The 18,496-nt window shown below is 43.8% G+C and overlaps 1 protein-coding gene across 1 annotated transcript in view; it reads left to right on the top strand.

Moving 5' to 3' along the window:
- The window catches only part of LOC126199480 (hemicentin-2-like), a gene marked incomplete at its 5' end in the record, with an annotated part of 112,004 nt that overhangs the window by 85,715 nt on the left and 7,793 nt on the right, over positions 1 to 18,496 (top strand). Inside the window, one exon of the mRNA XM_049936401.1 lies at positions 5,719 to 6,006. Coding sequence (XP_049792358.1) covers positions 5,719 to 6,006 — 288 coding nt within the window. The remainder of the gene's footprint in view (positions 1 to 5,718; positions 6,007 to 18,496) is intronic.

The raw sequence follows: 18,496 nt of genomic DNA, 5'->3' as shown, positions 1-18,496 counted from the left end.
TGAAACGCCATATCTACGTGAAGCAATCTCTCCTAGATATCTGATGATGTATATATTTCGAAAGGCGTCATGTGATCACCAGTGTCATTCCTTGCATGACGTTTGACTTACCACTGCGACCCAGACAGTCTGAATCCAGAACTTATGAGTATTATAAGAAGAAGCTGATATTATGCGACTGCACACGCGAAATTTAATGACGCAGTCTGAACGGTAAAATTACTACTGCTTCAGCAAAGGTTATTAATCTCAGTCAATACACAAAATGTAAAGTGGAAGTAGGTGCCAAGGAATAACTGGTGAAATTACACAAGATTTTCAGTAACATTATTTCACTCAAATTTGGTGCAAGACTTTACGATATTTTTTTTAAAAAAGACCGACAATCATTTAACAAATAAGTCACAATTTACGAAAGGAAAGGGCTTTTAAATTAAAAAATTGTTATAAAAAATTTCACGCCAGTAAGAGGCAAGTACAGGCAAGCAATTTAACGTACACAACGCGACGTTGTATAATATTTCAAACTCAGCTAAATTACATGTGAATTTCACTCCATTCATTAAATGGCGCAGAATCTAAGTTGTCTGCAACATATAAAGACAATCCTGTTAACAAAAGTTATCAAAATAGAAAAACCAAAACGCATGACTCATACACACCGGGGGGACACTCACAGTTAATAACATTAACATTTCCAAAATATATATATAAAAATAAACAAATTTTACAAATTTCTGATAATTAAATTACGGCAAATACACACGCTCGCCAGATAGGACTTGCGAACCTTTACAACATTCTCCTTTCAAGGCAACAGTTTCTACCCGTAATGAAATGGCGAACAATTGCATGGCAAGTAAACACACTAATAACCAACTACCTGTATACAACACATAAGCACGTTGATTAAAAGCCTTAAAAGGTATTGAATTGGAAAAACACACCACAGGTTTTGCTGACTAGAAACAATATAAAAAATCCACTACGGCGTACGGTAACAATCTTGAATAATTGTAGCCAAATATACATAAACACAAATTTACGTTAGTTACAGCTTCCAGATGAACAGGAATTCGTTGCGCAATTGACTAGTTCTTACCACGAGGCAAAAGGAATTTTCCTTCTTTCTTAGAGTACCTTTTACACGTGAATCTTTTAATACTAGTTATGGCGGGCGAGAGAATGGATCAGGTCTTAGTGCCTTGCATTTGAAACAGCACAGTCATTGTTGCCTTAGACTTTCACAGACATGGCAGAGGCTAACAGTCGAATAAACCCGTAGATAAGCTGGGAGGGGAAGGAAGCAATCCGAACCACAGATTTACTCTGATCCTCCCCCCCCCCGCCCCTTTCATCCTCAAAAGGGGACAAACGCTCCACCCTTTCTAATATTATCGCCATCCCGCGGGTGGGCAGACGAGAATGAATGGCGGGAAACCCCCCAAAAAATACGGCTGGTATAATTAACAAGAATAAGTAAATTGAATTCAGTTAAACATCATAAAATCTGTTAACAATCAATACTCAACTTCTGGTGCGTTACGACTTCTAGGACTGAACCAACGCAGCGACTTCCAAATGCTCTGCCGAGCCGCCCGCTGCCAGCCGTTTCAACCGACGCAGAAAGGCGCGCCGATTTTCAGAACCTCCTCGCTGGTCGACAGCATACGGCCGAACTGCAGATTAGGCCCCTTGCGGACCCACGCTCAGGAAGATTCCTTTCGCGACGAGCAGTTAACGCCCCATACCACGGAGACGCTGCTCGCGTCACTTACGCTGATGGCGCGGTCTGCGTGCTGTTCCTCTAGCACCGGCAAAGAAGTCGCTTCTTGATGCCCCGACTGCCAACTCTCCTAGAGAGCCCACACAGCCACTTCTTAAACCCACGCGAACAGCCCACTTTTCCCCTTTCCCGCTAGAGGGAGACACCAAAGCCTGCAATTGCGACAAAGGCGCCACCGCCAGAAAACGGAGGGCGACTGCTTCACGCTACGCGCTGCGGCGCGATTTTCAAAGCTAACTTTACTACGGCTCACAGTCATTGCACTGAATAAACACGAATATGCACACATCGATTTCAACTTTTTCTGTAGCAGACAAATTCTAGGGCCTAAAATGGCTAAGGTGTATGCCACGGAGAACCACAGTTCAAGACGTCTGTCCAAGAACACAATGCGGTAACAAGCCATTGAATACCAAAGATCTGGTGCCAGAACTTCGTGAGGCCAAGTCGCTGCGCGGCCTAGATGTTTACAGGTGGCCGCTTGAAGCAGGATCTGTTGGCAGCGTTCTCCACGATGGTGAGCAGGCTTAGTCTGCCGGACACTGGCGGTGCGGCGCTTTAAGTCCAGCGTGCACAGAAGAAGCTGTCGGGGCCTATTTCGGCCATCTGATGGGGCAGGTGGGGATAGATCGGAGCTAGGTGCATCTCCTAGGGGCGACGTGACTGCTGCCTGTCAGCGAGACAAGAGTCCGTGAGTGGCGGCGGTGACGTCCGGTGTTGTCTTCAACAACACCCCATGGTGCTTGTTCTCATTTGGAAGTTGGGTTCTTTTGGCTGTCGTTGCTATGGACCCTGAGAGCTCGTGTACTGGCTGTCTCTCGCACTGCCCTGCTACGCACTTCGGATATAATCCCAGACGAACCACAGACGAACCTGCTTTTCTAATCAGTTTTGCGTACTTCCACTCAGTAATACAACAATTTTCTGTGCGAATATTATCACTTAGAAAGAACTGATTGCACGAAAACGAGCAGTAACAATAAGATGTGATGCCCACTTGTACTCTTCAGGCACTTAAGGATTTTAAAAGCAGCTTCACATTATATAATATGCATATTCGTCGAAAATAATCCATTATAATTTAAGACCTAACCAGGTAACCGAAAACGTTAAGGTGGTGCTTCCGGGATTCAGGGAGGGGAGCCTGCACGGATCGGATCTGCTTCACAGATTAACGACAAGAGCTGGTGAGCTACGCTGTTTGAAGGTTGCTTTTAAGCGGTTTTCCACTTCCACCAAGGTAAATACGGGACTGGTATAAGTCCCGCCTGCGGTATACGCTACGGAAACACCTAGGATATGTTCTCAGACTTGAAAATGAAATTTACTATTGACGGAGACAAATCCTTTACGGGTTGCGAGGCGGGCAGTGCTTGCGTCAAAAAGGGCATTCAACCTACAAGTGCCACTAAGACAACCCATTCAGAACCGATTTGGTCAGCCAAAAATCTGTGCCCCCCCCCCCCCCTCACCCACACGCTCCATCCCGAGAAGGTCAAATACCCTGTCTCACTGTGTGTGTGGGCACACAGCGACTGCCTGGTGGACCTTCACAGTGTGCACTGACGGAGTTTAGGATGGCAGGCAGCGATCGGGACAAGCAGGTAGAGGTCTGCCAACAAACCGACGTGCCCAGACCAGGGACCCGACCGCTGTAAAATCGCCCACACACAGGCGAAGGTGTCGGGGCAAACCTGGATGGCAGGTGGGATCGACCGACTGGTCGGCCTGTGTACAGGGGCCTCAACACTGCCAAGATACGTATGACAATAGCAACTCGGCAGACACACTGGAAAAGGCGTAGAAGAAGAATCCATCAACATTCGAAAATAATATTACCAATTATAAGCTATCACTGGCTTTGAAAGTAGTTTACCATGCGTAAAAGGTTGCCAGTGATACAAAATGTGTGACAGGTAGAAAAGCAGCAGTGTTTAAATCTAAACGAAAATAATTTTTCCTAGAGCACTTCTTCCGTTCCATAGACAAATTTGTATTTAAGAAGTGGTAAGCTGCAAAAAAATTCTACCTCTTAAGCGCAGTTACGTGAGTATCACAGAGGAATCTTTTGTTAGTTAATGTTAAAATAATTTGGGATACACAGCATGTAAGCTAACTCGTTCCACATCATTTCGATAAAAAGGTCGACCGTATGAGCTATGAAAAATATACCTAATTAACGTACAGTAAGGAATCAGAATATCTTATCGTGTTTGTTCGTTTTATTATAAGTCTTTTGGTCGAAATGTTCAGTTGCTTCTTAATACAGTGGTGCACAGCGCTTAAGGAGGGAACTATCTTTCACATCATGTGACACTAAACATATCTCGATGAAACCTGGACCATACAAAGAAAAAACTACTACAGTGCGTAATGTAACTGACAGAAGTATTGAACGTCATAAGTCCCCTAGAACTTAGAACTACTGAAACCTACCTAACCTAAGGAGATCACACACATCCATGCCCGAGGCAGGATTCGATCCTGCGACCCTAGCGGTTGCGCGCTTCCAGACTGTAGCGCCTAGAACCGCTCGGTCACAAAGGCCGGCGAGAAATCAGTACCCAGAAGAACCGCCTCTGGTCGTAATAACGGCCTTGATATGCCTCGACATGAGTCAAACAGAGCTTGGATGGTGTGTACAGGTACAGCTGCCCATGCAGCTTCAACACGATACCACAGTTCATCAAGAGCGGTGGCTGGCGTACTGTGACGAGCCAGTTGCTCGGCCACCATTGACCAGACGTTTTCAGTTGGTGGGAGACCTGGAGAATACGCTGGCCAGGGCAGCAGTCGAACATTTTCTGTATCCAGAAAGACCCGTACAGGACCTGCAACATGCGGTCGTGCATAATCCTGCTGAAATGTAGGGTTTCGCAGGCATCGAATGCAGGTAGAGCAACGGGTCGTAACACGTATGAAATGTAACGTCCACTGTTCAAAGTGCCGTCATTGTGAACAAGATGTGACCGAGACGTGTAACCAATGGCACCCCACACCATCACGCCGGGTGATACGCCAGTATGGCGATGACGAATACGCGCTTCCAACGTGTGTTCACCGCGATGTCACCAAACACGGATGCGACCATGATGATGCTGTAAACAGAACCTGGGTCATCAGAAAAAAATGTCGTTTTTCCATTCGTGCACCCAGGTTCGTCGTTGAGTACATCATCACAGGGGCTCCTGTCTGTGATGCAGCGTCAAGGGTAACCGCAGCCTTGGTCTCCGAACTGATAGTCCAAGCTGCTGCAAACACCGTCGAACTGTTCGTGCGGATGGTTGCTGTCTATCAAATGTCCCCACCTGCTGACTCAGGGATCGAGACGTGGCTGCACGTTCCGTTACAGCCAAGCGGATAAGATGCCTGTCATCCCGACTGCTAGTTATACGAGGCCTTTGGGATCTAGCACGGCGTTCCGTATCACCCTCCTGAACCTTCCGATTCCATATTCTGCTAACAATCATTGGATCTCGACCAACGCGAGCAGCAATGTCGCGATACGATAAACCGCAATCTCGATAGGATACAATCCGACCTTTCTCAAAGTCGGAAACGTGATGGTACGCATTTCTCCTCCTTAAACGAGGCGTCAGAACAATGTTTGACCAGGCAACGCCGGTCAACTCCTATTCGTGTATCAGAAGTGGGTTGGAAACTTTCCTCATGTCAGGACGTTGTAGGCGTCGCCACCGGCGCCAACCTTGTGTGAAAGCTCTGAAAAGCTAAATATTTGCACATCACAGCATCTTCTTCCTGTCGGCAAATTTCGCGTCAGTAGCACGTCAACTTCGTGGTGTAGCAATTTTAATGGCCAGTAGTGTACTTTTGTCCGTAAGTTTTGCACACCAGACTTGATATCTTACAGTGACTGTCCCGTGTCGTTGTCGACTGAGGAGCTGACGAGCTGTGTTGTTGCCCGCGGGCAGTGCCGCAGGTGGAGATCGCGGGCGGGCCGGACCTGTACGTGCGCGCGGGCAGCACGGTGTCGCTGCGCTGCGAGGTGCGGCAGGCGCCCGACGCGCCCGCCTACGTGCTGTGGTTCCACGACGGCGAGCGCGTGCTCGACTACGCCGACATGCGCGTGGAGCGCGCCGCCCCGGACACCACCGTGGCGCAGCTGTCGGTGCGCGACGCCGCCCAGCGCCACTCCGGCAACTACACCTGCAGGCCCAGCAACATGCAGCCCGCCACCGTCTTCCTGCACGTGCTCGACGGTAAGGCTTCCTCCAACCCAACCCTGGTCGTTCGTGCCTCTAGATGTTTGTCTTCACTGGTACCCCATAGCCTCCATGAGATGCTGGGTAACATAATGCAGTCATCAGACCTCTACTCTGGCAGTAGGTAAACATGGCGTTAGCATTCTTATCACTAACTAGCGATCCGCCCTGGCTACGCACGGTTAACAGTAATTGCCACAACGTTACTGCACTAGGCCTCCCGTGACCATTGTTGGGAGTGTGCGGTGACATTACGGTAAAGAGATTCTAACAACCCTACTACAACAAAGGTCAGCATTTAAAAACGATTGTGGTGTTGCTCACGCTGCTAAATACTGCATGTTCGGGCAACAACAGTCATATTATGTGGCAGGTGTCAATAGAGTAAAGTTAATAGTCATTTCATGTAATAATGAAAAAACTAGGCACTCATCTTTTTGTGTTTCCCACGCTGGTCTCGTCGTAAAATCATGGCTCAATCGTTGAAAATCTAGGTGGTTATGATTCCAAGCTCGGATGCAAAGAGGCCTAGGTTTTATTCTGCTATATTCAAAAGTTATGTAGATGCGCTTCACAAACCATCCTTGAAGATTACACTTTTTCTGGACAATGGTGATGTAAAAAAAAAAATAATCAGCACTCCGAATTTAAGTTACACTTCCTTTTAATTGCTTTTATTGCAATATCACGTGACACACTAACATCACTTCACAATACAAAACATACTTGAAAACATCTTCCTCACAGTCACTGTTAAAGTTCACATTTTATAGCTGACTACGTTAAGCGTCTTTCCAACATGACATCCAAGTCTTGACTTTCTCAAGGTCCGACACCCTAACAAGTTAACAACTAACTAACTAACTAACAATTGCTTACGTGCCCAAAAATCAGAGTTACAAGTACGTCAAAGATCATAGTGACAAAAGAAAGAATACACATAAGAATAATATCATTGCAATATAAAAATATTGATGTATCACAAATGAAATTAAATCTGAATGTTGTCTCAGAAATATGTCAACTACTTGGCAGAAACGCAGTAGAATATAGCTGGTATCGAGAGGTTCAGGTGAGGTGCCGTAATGGTTGCGTAATTCAAGTACCATTACAAGATACAGAGGTGGTTAAGGAGAACGCGTTGCATTGTGAATGGATTCCGCACATTTGTGCAGATGCTACTAAGTGCTTCAGCGTGTGCTCATGAAATATTTATGTGGACAAATATAGCACCATTCTTATCCATCAGAGATCATTGGAACTGCAGAATGTTCCTCGGGACTGGAAGAAGGCCCAGATCATAGCAGTCTATGAAAAGGGCAGAAAATCGGATGCACATAATTACCGGCCAATTTCACTGACATCGATTTGTTGTAGAATCGTGGAACATGTTTTGTGTTCAGACCTGTCTACACTCTGAGAAACTCATCTGCAGAAACCAGCACGGTTTTAGGAAACAGCGGTCATGCGAGACACAGCTGGCCCTCTTTGTGCATGATATACAACAGGCTCTAGATACCGGCTCCCAGGTTGATGCCATATTTCTCGACTTTCGAAAGGCGTTCGACTCAGTTCCGCACTGTCGCTTGCTACAAAAAGTGCGCGCTTACGGTCTATCCGATGACATATGGGGGTGGATAGAAAGTTTTCTAACAGACAGGGGGCAGTATGTCTTCCTGAACGGGGTAACTTCAACAGAAACAAGAGTAACTTCAGGTGTGCCCCAGGGCAGCATATTAGGTCCTTTGCTTTTTACCATTTACATAAATGATCTGGTTGATGGTATTGACAGCGGCCTTAGACTGTTTGCCGATGATGCTGTAGTCTACAGGAAAGAAGTATGACACGAAAGTTGTGAACAAATCAATGAGGATCTGCAGAAAATAAATGCGTGGCGTAAAGACTGGCAGTTATCTCCCAATATTAGTAGGTCTAACCTACTGTGTAGAACAAGGTGAAAATCACCATTAACGTATGTGTACAAAATAAATGATCAGTCTCTGGAACCGGTAACATCAGTCAAGTATCTGGGTGTGACTATTCGAAATGATCTCTAATGGAATGATCAGATTACACAAGTAAAGGGTAAGGCGAACTCTAGATTGCGGTTTATTGGTAGAATCCTGAAGCGATGCAGTCCTTCAACAAGGAAAATAGCTTACAATACGTTAGTTCGTCCAGTCTTAGAGTATTGTTCGTCTGTATGGGACCCTTACCAGTTGGATCAGATTCAAGAAAGTGAGAAGGTCCAAATAAGAGCGGCAAGATCCGTGACTGATAGTTTTAGCCATCGCGAGACCTTTGCAAATGTCATAGAAAGTTTGAAGTGGGACACACTTGCAGATAGACGACGTGATAAACAGAAGGGGCTGCTCACTAAATTCCGAAATCCAATCTCCACCGAGGATGTAGAGCATATATTATCACCACCAACTTTCAAATCGCGTAATGATCATCATTCAAATATAAGGGAAATAACAGCTCGTACTGAGCCGTTCAGACAGTTGTTTTTCCCTCGCGCGATCCGCGAGTGGAACATAGGGGCGGAGGGGGCGGGGGAATATGACTTTGGCGCAATTTGTGCCCTCCGCCACTCACCGCTTGGTGGCTTGCGGAGTATATATGTAGATGTAGATGTAGAAATGTTATGATCAAAACTCACGATAAGCCAACCGAAGCGCCCACATTCCCAGATGCAATAACATTGTTGTCGACTTGTCGACTGATAACTAGGAGCTTCCAAAGAGCAAATCAATGAGTGATGATGTTCTCGAGCGTTAGCGAGTATCACCACACGCTCTTAATTCGATTCTTGAGACCACATAGTCCTCAGTCTTTTAGCCACTTCAGTGTATTGAGGAACACTCAGCTGTTTTCTTTGCATTTTTATTCGTAATCATAACTGAGTTGTAATTTAATAAGGAGACACTCACACCATAAAACTAACTCAATAATCGGACTGGACAATAAGTTGCATGTAAATAAAACCTATCGAAAAAAGCAAAGCAATTTCGTTAAGATTTTAATACAGACAGCGAAATCAGTGAATCCAAATATCCAAGCCAAGCAAATTCAGTGGTAATTTGTGTTCTCAAACGTAAGATTGCGGCGTTTAATTCTGTAACTGACAGAAAGTAAAATGGATTATTAACTTTAAATATCTGGGAGAAACTAATGCAGAGAGAAAGGAATATAAAAATTGGTAATGCATATAAGAAGTACTGAAACAGAAAGAGCATATTCTTTCATTAAAATATCTAACAAGAAATGCCTATTTGGAAAAAGGAAACTGAATCCCCATATCACATTGGTAAGACGTGATTGGCTATGTATGTGAATGTTTAATGATGAACCATAAGCTCAACAGAATATACGTACCTGAAACGCGGTTATCAGAGAAATAGTGGGTGCAGTATAAACTATAGCACATTGGAAATCCATAAATAAGGAAGAGATCTACTGCAATACAGAGAGAATCTCAGGAGTAATGGGAAAGAAGAGATTAATTTTCTTTGTATTCTTCTACGAAATGAATGAGAAAGTGCTAACCAACTAATATCTCCGTTTTTCTTGGAAAAAGAATTTGACCATAGCAGGGGTTTCCGAAATAAGAAATGAACTAGAAAGAAACATCAAAGAAACGGAATTTACAAAAAGAAACCTTTAAGGATAAAATATTGTCTTTAGAGGGCTTTCAAGGCAGAAAAAAGAGGAAACTGGGAACAATACGGACAGAAGTAAAGAAAAAAACACATACGAGAAGATGCATGGGTGTTGGAAAAATCGGAAACATCATAGGAGGAATAGGGACTGAAGATGCTACGCGATTCTAGTTGGTCAATACGAAGAAACAAAGAAACAACAGTTCTTATAGACATCATCAATCAGACAAACATTAAAGAGGAAATTAGAGGTGTAACTGTTATCATAGACTTAGCTTCCCTCTCGGCATCTCCCAGCTGTTTTCCACCTGTCCAGTACTGAACCAGTATCTTTCACATTGTCAGTGTTATCAATGCTTTCCACATTACTCTCTTCCATCTACCTTATCTCCTAACCTTCTAATTTTCTCGATCTTCCTCTGATCAGTCAGCTTCTTTTCCGTTTTTATTCATATTCGACAGTAACGTTATGAGAAAATTACTCAATTTGCTCTCAATAAAATAGAAATTACTTAAATTTTTATCATGTGCACTATGATCTTGACTCACTAATATCTTGGATTAACTGTAGAAGAGAGCCCAAAGTCCCTAATGTGGTCACGCGACATAAACGCTTCAATAAATGGAGAAGAAGAGAACTTGCATTGTGATACTGGACGCAGTATGTCCCACACTGATAAAAGCAGCGTGACCTCATGTCCGAAGGAGGGCCAATAGAACCATTAAGGTTCTCTATATATGAAGTACGAACATTACGAGAGCTATTTATGGCTGTGGTCGCTCCTCGTCTCCAACAGTCCACCACGTTTTTTATTCAGCCATCCTTCCTCCTGTAGAACTCTGGCCTTCAGTACGTCGTACATACATCCCTTCCACGTCCTCTATTGCATCCCCTCTATGGAGCAAGTTGAAGTTCGTTTTGCCGCCTGCGATCATTCTTTATATCTAGGTGTTCCAGCCAAAATAGCTGCTTTATTTCTATTACTTCGACTATTTATCTTTTTTCTGGCTCCTATAATCTTTCTTATTGTATTATTTTGCATGTGGTCGCTATTGGACTTGTCACATCTTCGCTGATAGTCCATTTCCAGTCCCAAAATCCTCTCTCTCTGTCTTTTATTCAACTTCAACACATTTGCAGAATATGTAGCAGGACTCTCAAGTGATTTGCCAAGATCTGCTTCGTCCTTTTCTTATATTACTATTGCTGAAAACAGAGTGGAGTTGGATTTCTGCTGTTACTTGTATTACTTGTGCTTTACCTATTGGATGGCAGCGTTATTCCCTACTCTCTATAAGCAACATATTCTTGTCAGCTGAAGGCGTACGTCTTCAACATTGTTTTCTGCTCCGGCTAAATATTAGGTTTTCTGCGTCTTAACATTTTCGCGACGGAACCAGATAATTCTTGCATTGACAGTTTTCCAGTCGTACAGCGAGATAGTCTCGCTTGTGTGGTGCATAGAACTTCTAAGCTGCCAGCTCCTGCGATAATTACATAGAAAACCCAAGGAAGGGTCTCTCAGTTGCTTAACCACACACTGTTCGAATTCTCACTTATCTCGACTCAAATAAAGAGAGCTGTATGTTGCTGCTCTTTCACGTGTTAGTAAGATCCAGAAGGGAAAAACGTACCGGAACGAAACGTCCTGGTGATGTCCACTAGTGATGTTCCTTTTTTTATGCCTGAGTGTTTCAGATCATACGATGCTCAGGCAATGCTGTCTAAGAACGTTTTCATGTACAAATCTGTTTCCGGAATAAAGACATGGGTCAGTGACAATATTTGTATATCTGTTAATTTTTCTATGACATAATTCAACTAGTACGAATGCTTGAAGTAGGTTGCATCATTTCAAACGACGCACACACACGAATTTATTGCATGTGTAGTTACAGTGGTATGATCGTCGGAACATGTGTTAAAAGCAACCGTCCAGCTGCCTCAGTCACTGGCTATGTGCTCTGTCTATAAAGTATTCATTATCACTTCTAGATTTTCATATTCTTCCTTCATCTTCTCCAGCAGGTACGGCAGGATGTATGTAGAGTACTGGTCGCTTTATAATAAGACCACTGATACCAGTGTTGCAGGATGGCCACTACTGCTTCCAAAGTGTGATGTGTTGCATATCGTCTCTCTCTCTCTCTCTCTCTCTCTCTCTCTCTCTCTCTCTCTCTCTCTCTCCTATTTTCCTTTTTTGATAGAGAGTGTCGGTTTATTATGTATGGAACGGTGGATGAAAATATTTGTAAGTTGTGACGTCGCGTATATTTCGCATATTCGTATTAGCGTCTAAGACATTCGGTTATAGTCATCAACGCTGCTACGTACACAAAAAATTCTGAGCAAAGGCACTAAGTTGGGTTATAACAATTTACTTATAGTGTCAATACACACGGCTAGCTCAAAAATTCGCTTGGTTTGTTTAAAACTGTAGTAGTTAATCTCCACTAAATAAATATACTTGCAGATAGAAGTACGATATAATCACCTACATAGCTGCACTATTACATCAATGTCATGTAAATTATTTGTTAAACACTGACCTTTTATACTGTTAATTATGATGTGAATAATATTTATGGGAGTGAAAAAAAGATTTTTACCACTGAGAAAGTTACTCATAAGCAAGCCTGAGCCTCATACTATTATTAGTTATCTTTGCATTAATCGCGTATATTTAATGAAAAGTTTTCCGCAAAAAATACTCTTTCTTCTCGATAGCAAAAATATTAAAAATATTTTTTCATGTTATCTTGTGGGTTAAGCTCGAAGATCGTGTGAGTAATTATATTTCGCGTAATGGCTACCACTGTGCCATTAAGACAAAACAATGGCAGATGGTCAGTAATAAAACTTGAGTTCTAGCGATAGTTAATTATTTCCACTTAATTCTATTCACATGGATGGAGAGGTATGAAATGAGATTAAAAGGATTAATACTTATTGTACACAAATTGTGGAAAAACTTTCGTACAAGTAACAAAATAAAACGTTCAGGAGCAGCCTGGTACATAAGCGTCTAGGAGGTTTGAGAGTTGACATCAGAGTGATGAATTTATTCAGCCAAGTCTTTAACACACAGTTATATAGAAATTCCATGACACGATACACTTACTGTCTTTGTTATTATTGGTATTATTGGTCACACAGAAATATATTGATTATTAATATTGATATGTTCAAAAAATGTAAAAGTGGAGAGTTTTTCTCATTCCAAAATAATATTTCAACATTTATGGAACGTTTATATACATAAATATGCATAGTCGTATTCTTTGTTGATAAAGTTCACCTGTGGTTATCGTAACTTTTACTACAACAGGCTTTCCAGTAGACGGTGCAGGAGGTAACTTTGTGATGGGACCTCCATTACTATGGCGAGTGCGGAGCCGAGAATGCTTTCTCAACAACAACCTTGTTTATTAATCGATAATTCCACGCAGGAAATCCTTAAATGCGACCCAGGAGCTCTTTGTGGCTGGTGGGTAGCACAATGTGACGCCGTAACAGCGGCTGGCAGAGTCGGTGGCCTAGCTAACAGAAGTCGGGTGACAGCTCCACAGTACACTGACCTTTCGGTCGAACTGGTGTAGGCTACATACACCACAAGGCTGCTTCCCGGGCACGCTGGCGCCCCGAATGGAACACAGGACTCTCGACAATGGCACCTAATGGGCGGCTTCAATCAGCAAATCTATTTCAAAGCCGAGCGCCACGGGACTATGTGACGGCTAGTAGACCAGCGGCTTTGCCTAGTTGATAATGCTGCTCGACGACGCTATGGCTGCTTGGGCACACGTTCGGCTGGTGACTGGCGCAGAGACTGCATCGGTCGACTGCTCGGTGCCGATGGAATGCTGCTAACGGCTGAGCGTGGAGCGTATATACTCGCTTCGGCCGGGTGTGTCATGACAAGAGCTGCACTCCCGTCACATAGCGGGCTGCAGAAATGCAGTGTCGCGCCACACCATGTAGTAAACTAGTCCGTGTTACAGAACACTGCTCCAGCGTTATTTCAGTGGCGAGCTCGCAGTTACAAGTACATAGGCGGCTGCCGTGCGTAACCGTTGACTGGTTGCGAGGACCTATCTGAGGCAGATGCCGCAGCAGTAGTGTCAGCAGCTTTAAAGTATCGTCATTGGATTTTCATAAGAAAATGTGTAACGACATGAAAAAATTTCAACTTGGTGTAATTAATGAACGTAGACAAATGACCATAACAAAAAGAAACAGGGTAATATCCTATTACTAGTTTAGTGATGATTTTCGCTATCGCTTAACAACATATATATATTTTGAAGCTATACAAGGGACTGGCTGGAGGCATAGAATCAACAGTAGGGAAGGAAAATTGATGAACTGAATTTTTAGAACGGTTTTGAGAATATTGATCTCAAGAGAAATTTACATACAATTCATCAATGCGTGCTGTACAAGAGCACAGCTAAAGCAAAAAAATGGTTCACATGGCTCTAAGCACTAGCGGACTTAACATCTGACGTCATCAGTCCCCTAACTAACCTAAGGAGATTACACACATCCATGCCCGAGGAAGGATGCGAACCTGCAACCGTAGCATCAGCGCGGTTCTGGACTGAAGCCCCTAGAACCGCTCGGTCACAGCGGCCGGCACTGGTAAAGCATTTTAAGACTTTATGAAGTAGACATGGCAGCTACTAATATCGTAAGAAGGTTTTATGGCCTTTACTAAAGTATATCTGGTATGGTCCAGCTTAACTGGGAAATTTGGAAGAAAAAGAGAGAATAATTATGGTACAGTAAATTTAGGGAATCGGTATTTGAAGAATAACAAGAGTCCTGCTCCCAACACCGTATAAATCGTGTAGGAGTTATGAAAATAAGAGACAGTATCGCTGGTATCGTTACGAAGTATTTGAAGAATTTGATGAGTAATTCGTATATGTTCTAATACGTTCCCCTCGAACATAGCAGCAATATATACTGGGTTAAGCGAATTATTTGAGTACCCTAAAGTACTTCCGTCTATTCTACAAGGGACCATACACTGACTAAAAATAAAACGCAGCACCAAAAAACAATTAATGTATAGTTATGAAACTTGGCGAATGCGTTTGTCTAGGGAACATACTTAACATATTACCGTGGCCCGATCACAGGTTAATGTGAGCGCGAGATAAGCCATTGCAAAAGTGAAATGCTGGTGCATTAACTACCGGTGTAAGAGCCAGAATGTTCAATACAAGTATCCAAATGTACAAGCTTCGTGTTGTACAAGTGCCGGATGTCAGTTTGTGGGATGGATTTGCATGCCTGTCGTACTTGATCGCTGTTGGTGAATGACGCTGGAGTGATCAACCGATGATGTCCCGTATGTACTCTATTGGAGACAGATCTGGTGATGGTGTAGGCCAAGGCAGTATTTTGACCCTCTGGAGATCATGCTGGCTTACAGTAGTGGTATGTGAGCGAGCGTCATCCTGTTGGAAGACATCCACTGGAACGCTATTCATGAATGGCAGCGCAACAAAGCGAATCATCAGAGTGACATACAAATTTGCAGTCAGGATGATGTCATACCAAACCGCAACCCAGTCCATAACTCAAGTTGTTGATCCAGTCTGTCTAGGCCGCAGACGGGTCGGTTGCAAGCGATCAACATACGTGCGTCACTGGCACCGAGGATGAATCGATCAGATTTCATCAGAAAACAGACGTTACTCCCCAATGAGCTCTCACTTGACACCACTGAAGACGGAAATGGCGGTGGTCTGGAGTCAGTGGAATGCACGATACAGGGCGTCTGGCCTGGAGCTTTCCTTGAAGTAACCGATTTGTAACAGTTCGTTCTGTCACACCGGTGCTGCCTGTTTTCCAAATTGCTGCTGCAGATGCAGTACGATGCGCCACAGCCATACGTCGAACACGATGGTTTTTCTTCTTACAAGGGAACCTTCCCATCCCATCCCCCTCAGATTTAATTATAAGTTGACACAGTGGATAGGCCTTGAAAAACTGAACACAGATCAATCAAGAAAACAGGAAGAAGTTGTGTGGAACTATGAAAAAGTAAACAAAATATACAAACTGAGTAGTCTATGTGCAAGATACGCAACTTTAAGAGCAGTGTGAGATCAGCAGCGCCGTGGTCCCGTGGTTAGCGTAAGCAGCTGTGGAACGAGAGGTCCTTGGTTCAAGTCCTCCCTCGAGTGAAAAGTTTAATTTCTTTATTTTCGCAGTTATGATCTGTCTGTTCGTTCATTGACGTCTCTGTTCACTGTAATTAGTTTAGTGTCTGTGTTTTGCGACCGCACCGCAAAACCTTGCGATTAGTAGACGAAGGGACGTGTCTCTCCAATGGGAACCGAAAACATTTGATCGCAAGGTCATAGGTCAACCGATTCCTCCACAGGAAAGCACGTCTGATATATTCTATACGACACTGGTGACTGCATGTGCGTCACACGACAGGAATATGCTGTCGAAAAAAATGGTTCAAATGGCTCTGAGCACTATGGGACTTAACATCTGTGGTCATGAGTCCCCTAAAACTTAGAACTACTTAAACCTAACTAACCTAAGGACATCACACACATCCATGCCCGAGGCAGGATTCGAACCTGCGACCGTAGCAGTCCCGCGGTTCCAGACTGAGCGCCTGAACCGCTAGACCACCGCGGCCGGCTTATGCTGTTGACCCACCTAACTTGTACACTTGGCGAATGGGTAAAAAGATTCTTCTACCTTGCCGATTTAGGTTTTCTTGTGGATGTGATAATCACTCCCAAAAAACTGATGAAAACAAAAGAGTTTATCACATAAACTGCAACAAATGAATGCAACAGTTTCACAGTCGCACAGTTTTCCCAGCGCTCTGTCAAAACATATATTTTTAATGTTTTCAAATTTTTCCGGGTGTAGACCGTCAAATCCTGCATATGTCCAAGCAAATCTGAACATGTCCTGGAATTTTGGAGGGCGAAGTTGACTATGTGTGTGTGCCTGAACTTTGATAATTGTCTGAAAAAGAAAATTATATTTTTCACTAGAGGGAAGACTTGAACCAAGCACCTCTCATGTCACAGCTGCTCACGCTAACCACAGTACCACGGCGCTACTTTGCTAGTATTCTCCTTAATGTTACCTATCTTGAGCATGGACTACTCAGTTTGTATATTTTGATTATTTTTTTCATAGTTCCACACAACTTCTTCTTGTTTTCTCGATTGATCTGTGTTCAGTTTTTCAAGGCCTATCCACTGTGCCAACTTATAACTAAATCTGAGGGGGTGCGATGGGGAGTTCCCTTGTTAGTAATGCCATTTGGCCCCGTCCGAAGCCCAGACTTCTTGCGACACTACGTTCTCGTAAGCAGCCAGCAATGTACAGTAGCTACATTTCTGCCAAGTCTTTCTTCAGTATCGCAGGAGGAACATCCATTTCTCGTAACCTTATTACCTGACCTTGTTCAATCTAAGTCAGGTGTTGATAGTGTAGCATACTCTTTGAATTATGACTATCACGGATACGAAGTGTATCAAAGTACAATGGAAACGGTTAGTGTGGTGTGCGTGACGGATCCCATGGTTTGTGTTCTGTAGTGATTAAGTCCTGTCTCATCCTCTTTACATTAATATCTAGAGTGGTGTGTAAGTCATGAGAGTACCAATGTTAATAATAAATCATCCCATGCTCAGGGAATGAGCACTGGGGAGCATATGCAAGAAATCATGCTTCGCTCTCACGGCAAGAACCTAGTGGAGATCGTTTGCCGTTGGCTGTCTCCGACTTGTCACGAAGTTTCACGTGTGTACCTGTGTCGTGAGGATGATGAGTGCATGCACAGTGTAGTGCTGCGTTTTGGTGTTATGGGTCAAGCGAAAGTAGAGGCTGAAACCCGCTTCCAGCACACGGCCTACTCCCCTCGAGAAGCACCAAGCGACCGCTTTGCTTAACGTCCTCGTCCCATGGGAAGATCACCTTCAACAGTGTCGCATGCCCTCACTTCATTTAGTGCTGGATATTGGCAGAAAGACTCGTGACCAGAAAGTTTATATCTACATGTCTTTTCCCCTCCCCGGGAAAATACTGGCAGAGAAAATTTCATCTATCACCACGTTCCTTTATTTCAATGTACAAACACGTCGTACGAACTAGACAAACTAATAAAATAAAAATTCCTCTACCTATCATTAAGTGCTCTGAATCAGTAAGAACAATATGTGGAATAATCGGGTCTACTGCCGGATGTTTGTGTCGCAGGTAGCACATGAGGGAGGCAACGAGTTACGTGGCCGAAATATTGTGCCAGAGTGACTCAAACATCCGGCAGTAGACCAGATTATTCCACATGTCAAGATCTCGCCGGGAAAGCCTCAAGAGTTACAAGTACAATATGGTTTAGATTTAAGCTTCTTCAGATTATCCATCATTTGTCACTAGAACAGCTGCACAAACTAGTGGAATTCGAGAGGATGGATTTTGCACTGCAGTGCACAGATATTGCAGTGCAAAAAGTCGGCAAATTGTTTTATCGACCTTCAAAATTATACGACCTCCGTTTTCTGACCTCCCTGACAAGTTCATCCTATAAATCTACGTTCTTGCTATGTTCGACCTGCACCCTATAAGACTGAAACCCTCCTTGTATTTCCCTGATACCCTCCAGCCTACGAAACCGCCAGTCCACGCTACACAGCCCCGGCTACCCGTGTAGCCACCTCCTACGTCTAGTATATTTCTGACCTATTCAGCGGAACCCGCAATCCACCACCCTATCGTGCAAGTCGCTTGCTTCAGCGCTGTGTCACCGACTCTCCTTTACTCCCCATGCAACTCG

The sequence above is a fragment of the Schistocerca nitens genome, chromosome 8, assembly GCF_023898315.1.
Source record: "Schistocerca nitens isolate TAMUIC-IGC-003100 chromosome 8, iqSchNite1.1, whole genome shotgun sequence".
Lineage (NCBI taxonomy): Eukaryota > Metazoa > Arthropoda > Insecta > Orthoptera > Acrididae > Schistocerca > Schistocerca nitens.
The sequence above is the reverse complement of the archived record's forward strand: the minus strand, read 5'-3'. Positions and strand labels throughout refer to the sequence as shown.